Source organism: Macaca mulatta, chromosome 6 (assembly GCF_049350105.2).
Source record: "Macaca mulatta isolate MMU2019108-1 chromosome 6, T2T-MMU8v2.0, whole genome shotgun sequence".
Lineage (NCBI taxonomy): Eukaryota > Metazoa > Chordata > Mammalia > Primates > Cercopithecidae > Macaca > Macaca mulatta.
In genome coordinates this window covers 34,115,929-34,134,895 of record NC_133411.1, presented here as the reverse complement: position 1 = coordinate 34,134,895, position 18,967 = coordinate 34,115,929, and the positions used below count along the sequence as shown (strand labels likewise).

Sequence of the window (18,967 nt, the reverse complement as noted above, 5' to 3'; positions counted from 1 at the left end):
TAATCTCTGGCTTGCCTTATTCCGCCATTTGGTATCTCAGCTCTTTCTACACCTTAAAGGTAATTCCTCGTATTAAATCCTTGTTGAATCACCTGGCATAGGCTCTGTTTTCCTGACTAGGTCCTTACTGATACAATCAACAAGAAAGAGAAAATACTAAAAGCTTTTAGAGCTGGAGAAAAAGAAAGCATGAAAAAGATAAATAATCAGAATGGTAACACTAACAGCCACAAAACAGTAGAGTAACAGCATCAAAATTTTGAGGGAAATTAATATTCAAAGAAAATTTTATACCCAGCTAAACTGTCAATTAAATGTAAGACTAAAACAAAATGTTTTCTGATACTCAAAGTCTCAAAAGATTTTCCTTCCAGGCATGATGGCTCATACCTGTAATCCCAGAACTTTGGGAGGCCAAAGTGGGAGGATTACTTGAGCCCAGGAATTCGAGACCAGCTCAGGCAACATGATGAAACCCTGTCTCTACTAAAAATACTAAAAATGTAGCCTATAGTCCTAGCTACACAGAAGGTTGAGGTGTGAGGATCTATTAAGTGCCAGAGGTGGAGGTTGCAGTGAGCTGAGATGACACCACTGCACTCCAGCCTGGGTGACAGAGTGAGACCCCATCTCAAAAAAAAAAAAAAAAAAAAAAAAAAAGATGTTTGATGCATGCCTCCTTTCTTCTTCAAAAGTAAGGGGAAATTTAAGAAAGAAGGAGATATGATACCCAAGAAAAGAGATATAATATAGGAGAGAACTGTAGGACATTTCCAGGTAGTATTGGAGAAATAAATTATTCTAGATTAGAGCAGGACGATAAAGGATTTAAAAAATTGACATTATCTAAAATGTTTGGCTGAGAGAGTGAAAATGAAAGAGTAAGAACTACACAGACACAGAAGCAAATAAAAAACTAAGGCAATTAGTAAGGTCAGAGAAAACAAAAAGCTGTACTGGAAAGGGTATGTAATTATAGAATACTATATGGTTCTACTATAAGTATTTATATGGTCATAATAACAAAAGTTCTGAATTTTTTTTAGCTTTTCTTCACATTTTATTTTATGAATGTATTTTTAACCAGAAACTATGTTATAAAATATTGGGAAGGTAGAAGGAAAAGGAAGAACTGGCAGAGAAAGAGTACATAAAAGAGCTAGCTAAATCTTTTTCCACTTTAGGAAGTCAAGAGATAATATCAAAATTTTTACTATCAAAAACAGCAATATAAATAATCAATTTTAGAAATATGGAGAGAAACAGCAGAAAAGCAGATAAAACATTAGTGATGACTGTCTCTAGGGAAATGGGAGTTAGAAGTAGAGAAGGGCAGAAAAGAAGATTCATGTTTATCTATAACTCTTTAGTACTATGAATGTGTTTTTAATTCATTGTGGGCTTTTCTTCAATTCATTATATTGGGCCCTTTCAATCTACAAAGTTGTGTATTATTTTGACTTAAACAACAACAATATGAGGGAAGGAGTGTGAACTTCACCCAAAGACAGAACCAACTTTTAAAGGGCCAGGCAGCGAATGGGTCTCAAAAGTGCCAAACACAATCAGGAGAGTGGGTCAAGCCAAAAGTGGAATTTACAGGCCAGAAAAGCCAAATAAGCTGACTGAGAGGAAAATGTGTCTCCAACACTGACTCAGTCTAACATGGGAAATAGTAGCAGGGACAAATTTAAGTCTACTCTTAAAAGCATAATGCAAAAACACTGGGAATTGAAAAGACTGAACTGTCTCCCTGGTACAGAATGAATGAATGAGTATGTCTCTCGTCTCAGAAATAAAACTAATGGCTTTTATCATGTAAGATAAGGTAGCAGTTCAGCATTTAGGTCTTTCTTTAGTTTCTTCCAAGGAGTGATTTTTCAGTGCAACCTGACATACACAATGTTGTAGTACCCTAGCCATGTGAATAAACACAGCTGAAGACAGTAACTGGGTGAATGGAAAATTGACAAGCCATGGTCTAGTTCAATGATTTTCTACTTTTTGCTACATTGACCCCCATTAAGAATCAGATGATGGCTGCTGACTCTTCTCTCCAAAAGTATACACATGTGCACTTACACACAACATTTTGTACATAATTATAAAGAATTAACACACCCTAAGTCAAGAAACCCTCATCCACCTAACGAGCTCATGAAAACATGAATGAATTTGAAAGGTATCTCTTACTAAAGAGCAAAATGAACTCAGTGTTTAATTTTGATTCTCTAGAAACATGGATATTTTCACATATGTGCCACATTCGATCTGCTACAAAATAAACTGTCCAGACTCCTGTGATTATCACCAGCGTGTCAGAGTGCTTTACAGTAAGGTATATGTTGTTTTTTTGTGCATGCTGGCATAGGAATGCAGCTCTCATGGGCCCCCAGAGCTCACAGCCATGGATATTTATATACATGCTCAAGTATTTTTAGGGGGTGAGGATCCCACCCCAGATGGGATCACTCATTTTCCAGGATCAGGCTCACATCCATACTTCTGGAGCACTCAGTAAACAGCATCTGATGATCAAAGGAATGATGGTTTACACTTCAGAAAAAAACAGGAAAACTAGGTCACTGAGGATGAAGAGGAGATGAAGTCCTAGCCAGACTTTGCCAAGTGTCTGAAAGAGGAGAGAGAAACCAGTAAATTACATGTGTGTATTTGGGCAGGTGGGGTGCAGGGAAAGGAAGGAAATTCTTCAGCCTGTGTTGCTGCCAGGCTCACTTGCAGAGCCTGAGACACATGATCTTCAGGTCATGGGTTTGCCCCCTTATGGGGTACATTGTTGTTAAAAGGGTCAGACTGATGTAGTGGAAAAAGAAAGTCACTGACCCAGGCAGGAGTCAAGGGATGCAACTAATCTTGGCTTGGCCACCACACAGTGCATTCTAAAACCAAATACCAGTGCTCTGGAATTGGAACTGTTCGTGGGCAGAGGCCAACCACCACCATTAAGACGTCCTTGAGTGAGGGCCACTGCACGTATGGGCAACCCAATAGAAACCACCAGAGAAGGCCAGGCAGGTACTTGGCAAAAACTTGTCTGAGTCATACTTAGAGCCCCACTGACACTTGAGAACCTCTGCAGTGGGCTTTACTTCTCACTTTAGATTTCAGGTGACCTCCAGATGGTCCTCAGAACCCCCACTGCGAAACCCCATTACTATCCCCACACTATCTCCCATGGCATAAGAGAAACTGAATACTTGGCTTTGTGTACCCAATAAGGTCTAAGCATAGGACTCCACCACCAGCCAACATCACTGTACTGACTGCAATATGCTAGTTACATTTGGAAAGCCCACCCCACCTTTCTCAGCCTCAGTTTCCGCCACTGTAGAGGAAGTGGGTTTGATTTTATGTCCTTTCTATTCAATAATAACAAAAATAATAACCATAATAACAATAATAATAGGTACTTTGGCCACTTCCTATGTGCCAGGTACACAGTAAGAGAATGCAAGCTTGGGCAGAAATAAGAGTAGTTCTTGCTTTCGAAGAGTTTACAGTAGAAGAGACAAAGGGTAATCAGAAAATCCCATACATCAGTGTGTAATTACAACCCAAGGGGTGTGCTGTGATGGAAAGGAACCGAGCACCATGACATGGTCTGGGGTGTCAGGAAAGACTGTACTGAGGAAGTGGTGTTTGAGTTACAATCTGAAGGATGAGTAAGAGTACTGCGTGCAGTAGGCACACAAGAGTGTCATATAGATCAGCCTGGAATACAAGAAACAAAAGTAAGAGAAATGATAGCTACCATCCGATGAATGCTTGCCACGTATTCGTCACGGTTAGTATTCATCATTGGCAAGCACCAATGAATGCTTACCATCCAATGAATGCCTGGCATTGTGGTGAATATTGTATTATTTTTATACAATTATTGAGTTATTTGAACAACTTAGTCAGTTAAAAATTATGCTTCCCATTTGATAGCCAGTAAACAAACGAACTACGTCTCAGAAAGGTGCCCAAGATAAGAATTGTAAGAGGCAGCCAGGTCTATCAAATCCCAAGCCTGCATATTTAACCACTGGGCTGCACTGCCTCCAGTGGTGGTCACTGGACCTCATTAAAACATGATGCAGGCCAGGCGAGAGGGCTCACGCCTGTAATCCCAGCACTTTGGGAGGCTGAGGCGGGCAGATCACAAGGTCAAGAGATCAAGACCATATAGACCACCATAGTGAAACCGCATCTCTACTAAAAATACAAAAGTAGCCGGGTGTGGTGGCATGTGCCCGCAATCTCAGCTACTTGGGAGGCTGAGGCAGGATAATCGCTTGAACCCAGAAGGCAAGGGTTGCAGTGAGCCAGGATTGTGCCCCTGCATTCCAGCCTGGTGATAGAATGAGATTCTGTCTCAAAAAAAAAAAAAAAAAAAAAAACAATGCATCAGAATGGAATAGATTTCCCCTTGGTTCACTAGTAAAAGGACAAATGCTTTTTTAAAAATATTATATTACCCATAGGAATAGTGGGGACACTATCATAAGATACATGTACTGATGACTAGACAAGCGTAATATATGCAACACTTACAGCCCCAATGATAGACTAGCCCTAAACAACCGTATTTTCTGTCACACCACTTACATGTACCACCCAAGCTGAGGGAAACTAGAGTAAACACTGGACTCAGGGAAGCTAATTTACAGGCTGCTAATAGCATTTGAGACATCCCGGCCTGAAAATCTCCAGCTAGGCAGGCATGTGTAGGTTCAACCGTAAGTATATTCCCCAAAATGTGAACTGGGAAATAGAACAACTCAGTCTTGAGGTTGAGATGGTCCTAGGTTATTCTAGGAGTGCATAAATGGTTACAATCAGAAACATCTACTAATGCAACTCACATCGCAACTTTATAACAGAATAAAGAAACACTGAGTATCACAATATGTGTAAGAATATACATTTGATAAAATTCATACACTCAAATATACACAGAATAAAATTGCATAGAACTTAATACATACACACACACACACACACACACACAAAGAGTATAGGTAAAACTGGGAAATCTGAGCATAATAATTGCATTGTATCCGTGTCAATATCCTAGTTGTGATCTTATAATTTTCCAAAGTGTTACCATTGCAGGAAACTGGGAAATGTATACAAGGAATCTCTCTGTACTGCATCTTAAAACTGCATGTAAATGTGCAATTATCTCTACTAAAAAGTCAATTAAAAAGAGAGAGGGCAAGAGATGGATAGAGGAGAGAAGAGATCAATTTTACCAAAACAAAATGGCATTAATCCATCAAAATTTGGTAAGTTAAAAATATGGAACATTAATTTTACTAAAACCGTCATTGCTACTCTATTCTCCCAATGCTTTAGTATAGTCTGTAAATATTTTAAAGTTTCAAATTTTTCATTTTCAGAAGACCATAACCTTTTTAAGGATGCTGAAAACATGGTAATATGATGAATGCAATACTAACATATATGAAATAGAGTCAGTGGTATCATATGACATGTAACACCTAAAGTAAAAAACCTATGTCCAAAGATTTTCCTTAACCTACATTATACAAACCTTGATGCTTGATGTGCTATTTTTGTTTCAGTTATCGTATTACAAGGAATCATTTTGCCAAAGAAAAAAACTTCACTAACAAGAGAGAAAAGGGAATTGCCAGTCTAATAAAGAGTGTCCCCCAAACTCCACAGCAAACATCATGCTTAAGTGGTGATGTGAACAGATATGAATTCTGTCATATACTCTTTACATTAAAGTTAAGATGCCCACTATCACTGCTTATATTTAACATGTATTGGGATCCCACCCAAGGCCATTTGAAGTTTTAATTTAATTAATTATATTTAATTTTAATTCAATATACTTAATACTTGAATTAAGTATACACATTCTTAATTATACTTTTAAAAAGTTACTTTATTTACTTATCTTTTTAGAGGTGAGGTCTTGATATGTTACCCAGTCTGGGCTCAAACTCCTGGACTCAAGTGATCCTCCCACCTCAGCTTCCCAAGTACCTGGGAATACAGGCATGTACCACTGTGCCCAGCTTCTTAAGTACACTTTCAATTAAACATACTTAAAAGTAGAAGAATTTAAAAGAAACAAAACTGCCACTATTCCTAGATTATGTGATTCTTTGGAAATGCATGGTTAATTTTAGAACAAATGAGAGTCCACCAAAGTCACTGAATTCGAGATGGATAGCAGAGAATGAAGAGCTCACGATGGGTGTCATCAACTGGAGTTCTAAGAAAGCAGATGAGACAACTCATTAGCACAAGTAAGAGAAGCAAAAAGACTGAGTCTAGACCCCAGACTCCTACAGGCTCTCCCACCACATTAGATCAAGCACTAGAATCTGGGAACCCAGCCACACCAGGTGCTGGCTCTTTGGCTCCCATAGTTCCTTCCCATGATACTCACCAGGACCACCTGTCTAACCTAACTTGATAAACCTCTGCAGCTGGTGTTTACAAGAGCCCAACTCAGCCAGGAGTGGTGGTGCGCACCTGTAATCCCACCTACTCCAGAGTCTAAGGCAGGAGGATCACTTGAGCCCACGAACTGGCTAGAGCAACACAGGGAGGCCTCATCTCAAAAAAAAAAAAAAGGCCCACTAAAACCTACATACATACAAAAGATGGACACATCTTCAGAACTAAAATAAGTTATTATAGTTAGCTCCAACTTCTACTTAAAATTCTAATTTTTATTTATTTATGAAGTCAGTTTTAACAGTCCCACTATCAGAGGGAAGCAGTATGGTAATCTAGGGCTGCAAACAATCTCTACAGTGCTCTTATTAGGTTTGGAATGTTCTATAAAGCTTTGTAGTAGGTATACGTTTCCAGTGAGATTTTGCTTAGACTACCATTAAAATAAGATGTAATATTATGAACACAGAATAACAGATAACCAAGAAGAATTACCCAGTAGTGGGATGCCAACTTTTTCTCTGAGACAAGGTCTTACTCTGCCACTCAGGCTGGAGCACAGTGGTGCGATCACGGTTCACTGCAGCAGCCTCGACCTCCCTGGGTTCAGGTGATCCTCCTACCTCAGCTTCCCAAGTAGCTGGGACTACAAGTGCATGCCACCATGCCTGGCTGATTTTTGTATTTTTTGTAGAGATGAGGTTTCACCATGTTGCCCAAGCTGGTGTTCAACACCTGAGCTCAAACAATCGCCGGCCTCAGGCTCCCAATGTGCTGGGAGGACAGACGTCAGCCACTGCTCCTGGCTGGGATGCCAACTTTTGCCCAATGAGAGGAAACCAGACAACATGGCACCATTGTTGAGTTTTTAAACCATAAAATTAATATGAACCTAATAAAGTAAAATAATATACAGTGGCATATGTAAAAGAGTTTGATGTTTTCAATAACGACCCAGCCTACATGTGGCAGCACTACTGAAGGAAGTTCAGTACCTTTTGTGTTCTTTCTTGTTTCTGAGACAAAGGATTTGGATGATGACAGCACTACCATATGTTTCCTTAAACGTAGGCTCTGTTGCAGAAACCCTACTTCTTTCATAATTCAGAACACGCTGTCCAATATGGTAGCCACTAGTCATGTGTGGCTATGTCATGTGGAGCTTGAACAAGGGCTTCGCACGCTATAAGTGTAAAATCACACTGGATTTCCAAGACGTAGTACAAGAAATACACTAAAATCCCATTAAAATTTTTTAATTTATTAAATGTTGAAATATTGTGTTTATATTGTGTTAATTGGAATATATTATTAAAATTAATTTCACCTGTTTTTTTTTTTCACTTTTTCAAATGTGTCAACTAGAAAATTTAAAATTATATATGTGGCTCACTTTTTTGGCTCACGTTGTATAACTACCAGACAGCACTGATTTAAAAAGTCAAAAGATATTTTAAATGATGTGAGTATAGTATATGCAACATTTAAAACATTAATAAATATGTTTATAAGACACTTTGTATGCCATTTGATAACAAATTCCTATAAAGACAGGTATAATCTTGAAACAGTGGTACAAAAGAGGTACCATTTATTTCGTTCTAACTTTCTGACAGGGATAGTGCTAAATGCTTCAGGTAAATAATCCTAAATCCTCCAGCAGGAAAAAGTAATTTGAATCGGGGAAATGGAGCAATTTTTCCAAGCCACACAGCTCAGAAGTGCTAGATCTAGACTCTGAAGGCAGCTCTGAGGCCAATGCCAGTACTCTGTGGTACTTCAAGTAGAGAAACTAGGAGAAACCCTGTTTGGAAGTGGCCATCTCTTATGAAGTTGATCATTATCCAATTTGAGCAGGGACTATCCAGGCCGTATGCCTATCATTAAGAATGTGCTCCTAATTAGCTGGCATGATGGTGTACACCTGTGGTCCCAGCTACTCAGGAGGCTGAACAGGGAGGATCGCATTAGCCCAGGAGTTTGAGGCTGCAGTGAGCCATGATCGCGCCACTGCACTCCAGCCTGGGAGACAGAGCGAAATGTTGACTCAAAACAAAAGAAGAGGAGGAAGAAGGTGCTCCTTTTCAGTTTTGGATGCTGTAGAGTGATTCGTTTTGAAGACCAGCACACCTACTCAACTAGTCCAAGGTGCCCACCTTTCATCCTGCTCTAAGAAAGGATTTACAGGAGTGGCGTGTTGGCCATGCAGCAAAGCATGTCAGAGGCAGTCAAAACAATGATGCCAAATGAGGTGTGGTCAGCTGCCTGCGGTGCCAGCTCTTAGATGAGTCCCTCTGCTTAATCCTCAGTCTGAACTAAGGTTCTGACTCTTGTCCACTCCTGAAATGCACTAGTAACAACAGCACTAATGGAATGTGAAGTCCTGCAATATGTGAGCAGGAAGCAACTTCCAGCAGAAAGAGGCGACAACACCATCCACAAGCAGACTAGCCAGAACGCCAAGCCAGGCTGCCAAAAGAAAGTGTCTCCTAAAACCCCAAATACCCAATGCCACCAAGCTTTGGAAAAATGAGGCATGCAAACCTTTGGCACTCCTTCATCCTTCTTCTCCCCCAAAACCCTCTTAGTCAAATACGTGATGGAAGTCTACAGACATTCTACTCAGCACCACCACAAGTGCCCACGAAATAGCAATGGTCCTTCCTGCAGCAGCTGAAAAAGTGTAAGTGAAGGGTACAGATGATAGTGAGTATATTTGGGAGGGAAGGAGGAAAACCACTCAGAAAGAAAACACACACACACACACACACACACACACACACACACAGAAGGCAACAGTGAAATTCAGACCTGAACCTAGGAATTTTTGAATGGCTCAGAACGGGACACTCTGTCATCTCTGATTTAATTAGAAGACTGTTTTCAGGATGCTGAAGGCCTAGGTTCATAATCAGGCACTTACGTAATCCTCCATATTGAGACCTTGTTTCTCAACAGAACTTTTCACCTCCATGGAAAACTTCTCAAACTCGGGTTTCACTGTCCTCAGTAGAGTGACTGTCTGGAGGGACGAGTATGCTTGCTTAGCTTCGAAGTCGTGTTTGTCTCCTCTCTTCCACGAGCCATCTCCTATGAAAGAAATAAAAATATTTGCAATTCCAAGCCAGCCACCAAAAAGAGGCCATTCTGCCTTTACAACTGCGATGTGCCCCCCGCATGTTACTTTTGGCAACCAGGAAGAGAAGTATTGTCATAGCTCTGCCCTTAGGTATGATGTGATGTCAAGACCATTAAAGGAGAAGAAGGCCCTTTGCACATGTGTTCCTTTGAAACGTGAGCAAGAAAGAAGAGTACTGTTGAGGTAATTGCCTTGTAATAACCATGTAAGTGCAATTTTCAGCTCTACCCCACCCCCAAAATTGCAGCACTATAAAAGAAAGAATTCAGTTTTTATTCCTTGCCATTCACACTTCTTTTTTAATACCTACGATCAAATGTGCAGGTGAATCAAGTGGCTAGTGTGGCATAATAAACCTGATGTTATGTGTGGGTGGGACGGCAGGTCACAGCGACGCACGACAATGGATATGCACAACTATTAGACAGTGATGTTACTCATAAGTGGGAGTTGAACAATGAGAACACATGGACGCAGGGAGGGGAACATCACACTCCAGGGCCTGTCAGGAGGTGGGGGGCTGGGGGAGGGATAGCATTAGGAGAAATATCTAATGTAGATGACGGGTTGATGTGTGCAGCAAACCACCATGGCACGTGTATACCGATGTAACAAACCTGCATGTTCTGTACATATATCCCAGAACTTAAAGTATAATTTTAAAAAAAGAAAGTTAGTGCTGTTAAAAAAGTTTGAGATTATTGATATTTCTTGAATCTTTTCAGGGTGAACAGTAGCTTAGGTGAACTCAAAGATTCGTGTCTCTCTAGTGCTAGCAACATCATAGAAATTATTTATTAGACGATGTCCATTAGTGCATTAGTGGTAATGAGATAAAAATTGCTAACATTTCTTAAGTACATATATAATAATTGCTAACATTTATTAAGTATATATATAATAATAATAATTAACATTGCTAACATTTATTAAGCACATATGTAATAATAATAAAATAAATAATAAAATAATAATAATAAAAGCTCTATTTGTTGAGCACTTTATATGCATAAAAATAATTCCTCCTCACAAGACCCCGCGATATGGGGACTATGATCCTCTCTATTTTACAGATAAGGAAACTGATGCGGTGAGAAGCTGGGTATCCCAGTCTTTCACAGGTCTCTCTTTTACAAAAGCAAAAAATTACGTGAGTAAGAATAATTACTTTTCTCTTCGTTATTTTATTTTCCAGAAAACATGTGGCTTACAGAGCCCCAAAAGACAAGGTGGACCTCTAACTTTTGACAATAAGCTATTTTTCTATGAACTATTATTATGATTCCTGGTGATCTCTGAAAATACAAGGAACTCCACCTGCCGGAGTCCAGCGCCAGCCCCCTCATCCTTGGCAGAGGCCTCGAACCCAACAGCTAAGCCGTGAGAATGTCTCTGGGATATACGGCCAGGACTTTGTGGCACTCACTCTACTCTTTCTGAAGAAGTTTAGCAAAGATTTGGGGGCTTTGGAATTTCTATGACAGTGTGAATCAGACAAACATGTATGAACTATACAAGGTCCTGAGACTGGCAGGGTGAGCATTGTAAATACAGTCTCCACCACATTCAATGAGAGGCTGAGGGTGTGACACGTAAACAACTGAAGTCATTACAGGTAGGACCACAGCTTACTACGGGGGGTACAAGAAACAACACAGAGCAGAGAAGAAGAGGCAATGAGCTCTAACCTGGGGGAAGGCTGCATGTGAGGAAGAGGCATTAGAAAGGTCCTAACTGTGTGAACAGGATTTTAATAGGAGGGGAGGAGGGTGGAAGGCATGCTTGGCTGAGCCTACATCACAACACAGGCAAGGTGCAAATGTGCCTGACAGCCAGGAGGCAGCTGGGCACTTAGTCTAGAGCCCGAGAAAAGGCAGAGACAAAGAAAATGTTTGCAGAGGCATCTGTATAATCATAATCCTAATAATAGCAACCATTTATTAATTGCTTACATGTGCCAGGGAGCTGTTAAAAGATAAATAAGACACAGCTGAGGACAGAATTCATTAGGCACTAAATCTGTACTCACTGAGCACAAGATTAACTTTCAGGCCACTGAGCAAAACTTGACAAAGTCTTCCTCCTCTCCCATGAAACCTCCCAGACACTGAGGAGGCAACAGTGTGGGCAGAGTCATACCCATGCTCGGGCCAGTGAGCCATCAAGCAGGCAAAACCAGCTGGATGCTCAATCATCAAGATACAGCATGGCCTTTGTTAAGAGGCCAAGTCCATCGCCAGGAAGACCCCAAATTCTAAGAAGGCTCAGGACATCTTTGTCCAATGGAGGAGCCCATTGCTTGCAGGCATGCAATAAATAGTTATTGATTCATTTTTCATTGACTCAAAGTATCAAGACTCAGTAGAGGTGATGTCTCAAGCAAAGAGGGAGCGAGTTTCAGCTCTGGAAAAAAAGTTTTCTCCAGGGGTCTAAGAAGGGAAATGCTTAACTCTACAGACTTGTATGCTATGTAATTAGAAAATACACATAGAACTAGAAACTGCAACTATCTCAGGGAACCAAATGGACAAAAACTTTTTTAATTTGCAAAGAAGCAAAATCCAGTATAATAAATCTGTCTACCACAATCTAAAAAGTAATGGCTTTGGAATTTTGTTTTCCTTTTTTTTTTTTCTTTTCTTTTTTTCCTTTTTCTTTCTTTTATTTTATTTATTTATTTATTTATTTATTTATTTATTGAGATACAGTCTCTCTCTGTCACCCAGGCTGGAGTGCAGTGGCATGATCTCAGCCCACTGCAACCTTTGCCTTCAGGGTTCAAGCAATTCTCCTTCCTCAGCCTCCCAAGTAACTGGGATTACAGACATGCACCACCACATCCAGTTAATTTTTGTATTTTTATTAGGGACACGGTTTCACTGTCTTGGCCAGGCTGGTTTCGAACTCCTGACCTCAAGTGATCCACCTGCCTCAGCCTCCCAAAGTGTTGGGATTACAGGCATGAGCCACCGAGCCTGGCCTGGAGTTTTGCTTCCTAGAAAAAAAGGATGGAAATAGTAGTGCTTAATAAATTTAAGCCAAGCTAAATTGGTATCTATTCTAACCATAACTGATACTATGAGTTCCTGCTTTTGTGGGCATTTCTAACTGTGGTGTGTCAGTAACATCTCCCATATCAGGGCTGTTGAGCATTAGGAAAGCAGAGGTCGGCTTGGCATGATGCCCCATCAGTGGGGACAAACTTAATGCAGTAGACAACTGGGTGCCTCTGGAGATTTATGAGCAGAACAGAAGAGTGATATGATGAGAATCAGCCTTGGGAAATAGCAGTGGATTAGGGTGGGGGAGACACCAAGCGTTCACAGCCACAGTAATCCAGGCAAGAGGTTAGGGAAGGTTATATGTGGGAAGTCACACCAAAAAAGTTAAAAATGGTTCTCGGGATGGTTACAATTATGCGCGAGTTTTCTTTTCTTTTCTTTTCTTTTTGGTATTTTTCTGAATATAGTAAATTTTCAACAATAAGCCTTGACTTTTATTATCAAAAAAAGAGAGCCCTTGAGAACAAAGGCAGAGTGCTGTGCGCTAGGAATCTTAAGACTGTACAACAGTTAGGGAGTGAGGGACAACAGAGAGGGAGGCACGTCACAGATGACGCCAAGGAGAAAAGGAAAACAGGTTATCAGTAAAGCAGCAGCAGAGCCGGGTGGAGGAGGAGGGGGTTAGGAGGACATGGAAATGATGATTTCAGTTAGGGGTATGGTAAATCCAAGGCGACTGCAGAATGTCCAAGTGACCACCAGGCTAAAGGTGGAAACACTAGTCCGAAGTCAAAAAGAGGAGTGAGGATTAGAGACCGTGCTGGGTGTCATTTCCACACGGCTCCAAGTTAGAAACCAGGGGCTGCCTCGCCAGACATGAAAGACAGTGCAGAAAGCAGAGGGAGAAGGGCAGAGCACAGACACTTTGGGGGGATGCTATTTTTAGTGGGCAAGAGGAGTAAGAGGAGACAGAGAGGAGCTAACAGAGAACCAGAAGAATGCTGTGTCGCCAAAGCTAAGAGCATAGGGTTACCAGAAAGGGATGGATGACAAGAAGATTGAATGCTCTAGAGCAGTGCTGTCTCACGGAGGAGCCACTAGCCACATGTGTGACTATTTAAATGCAATTAAAATTAAAAATTCAGCTCTTCAGTCACACTTGCCATATTTAAAGCGCTCAATGCCGCATGTGGCTAGTGGCTACCATATTGGGCAGCACAGACTAGAACACAGCCGTCATTGCAGAAAGTTCCATTGGGTGGCACAGCTTTGGAGGCATGGAAGCATGGTCTCAGGTAAGGCTAATGGATTTGGTCATGAGAAGCTCACTGGTGACCTTGAGGACAGCACTTGCAGAGGAGTGGTGGATACTAATGCCGTATTAAACACCCAAGCTCGCACTGGGTCCAGAATACTTATGAAAGAGAAAAGTAGTCTGCTCAGCACCAAGCCCTATGCCCAGCAACCCTGTGGCTGAAGAGCTGCAGCCAATAAAGGGTACCCATGTTGGGGTAACTGTGCCATCCTGTAGTTCCCGGTACTTATATAGGACCTAGCACATAGTAAACTTTCAATATATGTCACCTGAATGAGTAGCTGAGCCATCAGAATCTGTCCAAGAAATGAATGCTTAGCATTCACCTGGCCTGGCCCCACAGTACTGTGGCTCTTCAGCTCTGGTGGTCATTTAAGGAGAGAAAATCACTGCCTTCCTTGGCTTACCCCCACCCTCTCCAAACGACCCACTGTCACATGCTTGCCATGGCTAGGCTGGTCCAATTACACCCATTGTTAATAACAGCACCCCTTAATGGGGGCTACCATTGTGCACGCTCCACACAGCTGTTCTAACCTGCAGTATTTCTTTCTTTAATTCTCATAACAACTCTTTGAAAAAGATTTAAGTACAATCCCTGTTTTACAGATGAGGAAATTGAGGCTCAAGGAGATTAACATGCCCAAAGTCATTTAGCTAATAAATGATAGGAACAAGATCCTAATGCAAGCCAGACTCCAAATACCAATGCCCTACCCAACGTACACTCATTTCATCAGAGTTTGGGTGTTCTAAGATTTAAAATTGTATATGCAGTGGTTGACAAAAACATTAAAAACAAATGTAGCAGAGTAAAAAGTATCAGAAGGGGAAGTGCCAAAATGCTGTTTAGCAGCTGTTATGATTGATGAATTATGTGAGAATTCTTTTTCTTTTTTCTGTGTTCCAAATTAACTTTAATGTACATGTATCACTTTTATGGCAAAACATAATTCTAATCTCTCCCTGGTTTTTCTGTTATTTTTCCATTTTTAGCCAGTCAAATAATTTAATTTGTGTGCATCACCAATCTCTACTGAACTTCTGTTCTCATCTTAATTAGTGCTCTCTGAGTTCTCAGGAAGATAGGGAAGCTCTACAATAATAACAGTTCTGGACAGGATCGCCCAGATAAATTACCACCTAACCTACCTTCTAAGTAGGTAATGCCAATGGACAAAAATGTCAACTGGTGCCTTTAAAAGCTCTATGGGGCAATATATATTACCTTCTTTCTAGACTTTTTTAAACCTATGTTTAAAACCTAACCTATGTCTTATTTTCAATCACTTGAATTATCCCATAATATATTACCCACTGAACTCCTGTAATCACATAATTTGGGCAAATCTGAGAATCTTTTTTTGAGTGCTCACCAAGATCAAACAATCTAGTAATTAGTGAAAATAGATACTCTATCAATATGTTTGTTTCAATCCAACATCAAATAAGTAGTGACTAAAATTAGATGCCTTGGCCGGACATGGTGGCTCACATCTGTAATCCCAGCACTTTGGCATGCTGAGGCAGGTGGATCATCTGAGGTCAGGAGTTCGAAACCAGCCTAGCCAACATGGTGAAACCCTGTCTCTACTAAAAATACAAAAATTAGCCGGGCTTAGTGGCACATGCCTATAATCCCAGCTACTCGGGAGGCTGAGGCAGGAGAATTGCTTGAACACAGGAGGCAGAGGTTGCAGTGAGCTGAGATCATGCCATTGCAATCCAGCCTGGGTGACAACAGTGAAACTGTCTCAAAAAACAAATAAAATAAAATAGTAATAAATAATAAAATAAATAAAATAAAACAGAGGCCTTTTCCTAGAAAAAGTATAGGGTTTGGTATGAAGAGGCCCAGGGAGAGGTAGATGTTGAAGAACTTTTCATGAACATATATATCTGATTATTGGGGTACAAAGTTTCAAACAAGGCCCTTTACTACTGATGTATAGCAGAAGCTCGGTCTAGGTCACTCTGCCCACCATGTGATTCTGTTGACTGCTTCTACCCCAAGGAAAAAGGTGCTTCAGAGTCTGTGGAAGATGGACAGTTGCCTTCCTACATCCACGCTGTCTTCTTCCTTAGTAACAGATTCCTAAATTGATGTAGGATAGCAGTGAGTCCAATTAAAAGCACACATTCCCTGATATCCCTTATTACTAGAGCTAGTCAGTGAAAAGTAAGCAGAAGTTAATGAGTGGGGCTTCCAGGAAAGCCTTTCACAGAGAACCACGTCATCCAGGAGGGTCTCTTTTTACCTGTTGTCTTTTCTCTTTGTCTTGCCTAGAATTAACACATGATCCCTGGAGCTCTAGCCACCATATTTGATCTTGAGAATGGATTTTATGCACTAAGATTAAGAGTAGCAGGAAAACAGAACCAGCCTGGACTCCTGATGACATTAGGAAGTCATCATCCCTGCCTTCAACTTCCCACCTCTGGATGTGTTTCAGGTAAGAGAATAAATCTCTACATTTATTTAAAATCACTACAACTGGACTTCTTGGTTAGGTGCATGAAGATGCAATTCCTAACGCACCCAGGTGATTGGGATGTATTATATTAACATTGGCTAACCTGATAACAGAATGTATGGCCTTAAATCTATCTATAAACCTATCACCACACAAAAAAATGTATAAACTTAAGATAATTTTTTAAGTATTAGGTGTAATGGTCAAAATAAACTAGGACTAATAAAATATAGCTAACATTTATTAAATAGTTATTCTGAGAAATTTGCAAGATATTTTATATACATCACCTCATTTATTACTCAATCTGATGCCATAAGATAAGTATTATTATTCTCATTAGAAGAAACTAAGGCTTGCAGGGGAGGGCAGAGTTATGTTACTTTGCCAGGGTTAAAGATTAAGCTCTTAACCATCTCTTAACCCTTAGCTCTTAGAGCTAACAGCTAGTACATGGCAGAGCCTCTCAGGCAGAACAACACCAAAGCACAAAGTCAGAGCAAATATGGTGTAAATGTAAAATATAAAGGATCTAATCAGAAACCCCAAGTATACTTTGTAAGTTGTGTAAGAGCATTCTGTATAACTCTGTGTAGTAGAATTTTCAAGAAGCAGAAAAATTAAACTCATAGGAAAGGAAGTGTTAAAAAGTTGCCCAAACATCACCAGCAATAAGTCATATAGTATGGCTTCTTATGCACTGGTATTATGCAATGAGAGGGACACAACATCATGCCTGCAGTATTCTCACCAAAATGCACAAACTCAATCTCATTGTGGAAAAATACCAGATAAATCCAAATTGAAAGACATTCTACAAAATAATGGGTTCATGAAAAGTGTCAAAGTTAGAATAATCTTCCTTATATCTAAAAAAAACTTGTTGAAATTTTTATAAGAAATTTACTTAACCTCAATGTAAGGAAAAATTGTCCTCTTCACCATGTTGAGTCTTCCAATTCATGAACAAGGTACGTCTCTCATTAATATAGATCATTTTTTTATTTCTTTCATTAGTGGTTTCATCAGCGTTTTGTAGTTTTCAGCAAAAAAAAAAAAAACTAGATATTTTTTAGTTTACATTTTTTAAATGTTTCTTTTTTGACTAAATGATATTATATTGTTGATTTTGACATCTACATGTTGATTGCTAGAATATAGAAACACAGTGATTTTTGTATGTTGAACCTGTATCTTGGGACCTTGCTAAACTCATTAAATAGCTTTAAGGAATTTTTGTAGATTATTTGGGATTCAATACATAGACAGCCATGACATCTGTACAAAACAGCAGATTCTTCTGTTCCAACCTGTATGCTTTTTATTTTCCTTTCTTGCCCTGTTTATCTGGCTAGAACCCCTAGTGGCAAATTGAATGAGTAATGAAGGTGAACATCCTTGCTTAGTTTCTCATATTATGGGAAAAGCATTCAGTCTTTCACCATTAATTGTGATATCAGCTGTAAGGTTTTTGTAGTATTCTTTGTCAACCTAAGCAGGTTCCCCTATATTTCTTGTTTTATTATTTTTTATTTTTTATTTTTAAGATCATGAATGGGTGTTGAACTTTGTTAAAAGCTTGTTCTGTATCTATTGATATGATCATGTGATTTTTTTTTCTTTAACTTCCTTAATGTGATGGATTAAATTGATTGCTTTTCAAATATCCTCAACTAACTTTGCATCCCTGGGATAAACCCCACTTGGTCATAGTGAAAACTTTTTTTTTAAGTGTCAAAGTCATGAAAGAAGGAAAGACTGAGGAACTATCACATACTGGAGGAGATAAAGGAGACATAACAACTAAATGGCAGTGTGAGATCCTGGATTGGATCCTGGAACAGAAAAAGGACATTAGAGAAGTGGTGGTAAACTTCAAATAGGCCTGTAGTTTAGTTAATAATATTGTGCCAACATTAATTTCCCTGTTTTGATCATTGTACTATGGTTATCTGGTAACATTAGAGTAAGCTTGGTAAAATATGTACAGTCAAGCCCCAAATAACATTTCAGTCGATGACAAACCACATATATGACAGCAGTCCCATAATGTTATAAAACTGTATTTTTACTATACCTTTTCTATGCTTAGATAGAATCTATGTTTAGATACCCAAATCCTATTGTGCTATAATTGTCTACAGTATTCAGTATGGTAACTTGCTGTACATGTTTATCGCCTACGAGCAACAAGCTATACCGTATAGCATAGGTGTGTAGTAAGCTATATGCCATTTAGGTTTGTATGAAAACCATCTATGGTGTTCATACAATGCTGAACCTGCCTAACCACTCATTTCTCAGAATGTATCTTCATCATTAAGCAACACATAACTGTACATGAAGTCTCTATACAGATTAAGCATCCTACTCCAAAAATGGGAAATCCAAAATGTTCCAAAATTCAAAACTTTTTGAGCACCAACATAACAACATAACACCACATGTGGAAAATTCCACACTTGACTTCATGTGATGGGTCAAAACACAGGCACACGATATACAGATTATTCGGCATCCTTAGGGAAAAAGTTAAATTATCTTTAGGCTATGTGTATAAGGTATATGGAACATAAATGAATTTCATGTTTAGACT

General features: G+C 39.6%; 1 protein-coding gene across 4 annotated transcripts in view; it reads right to left on the bottom strand.

Annotated features, from left to right (window-relative positions):
* The window catches only part of NPR3 (natriuretic peptide receptor 3), an 88,958-nt gene that overhangs the window by 51,473 nt on the left and 18,518 nt on the right, over positions 1-18,967 (bottom strand). For all 4 annotated transcript variants that reach the window (XM_028849366.2, XM_015139797.3, XM_001087354.5 and 1 more), the window contains exon 3: positions 9,365-9,531. In XM_028849366.2, coding sequence (XP_028705199.2) covers positions 9,365-9,531 — 167 coding nt within the window. The remainder of the gene's footprint in view (positions 1-9,364; positions 9,532-18,967) is intronic.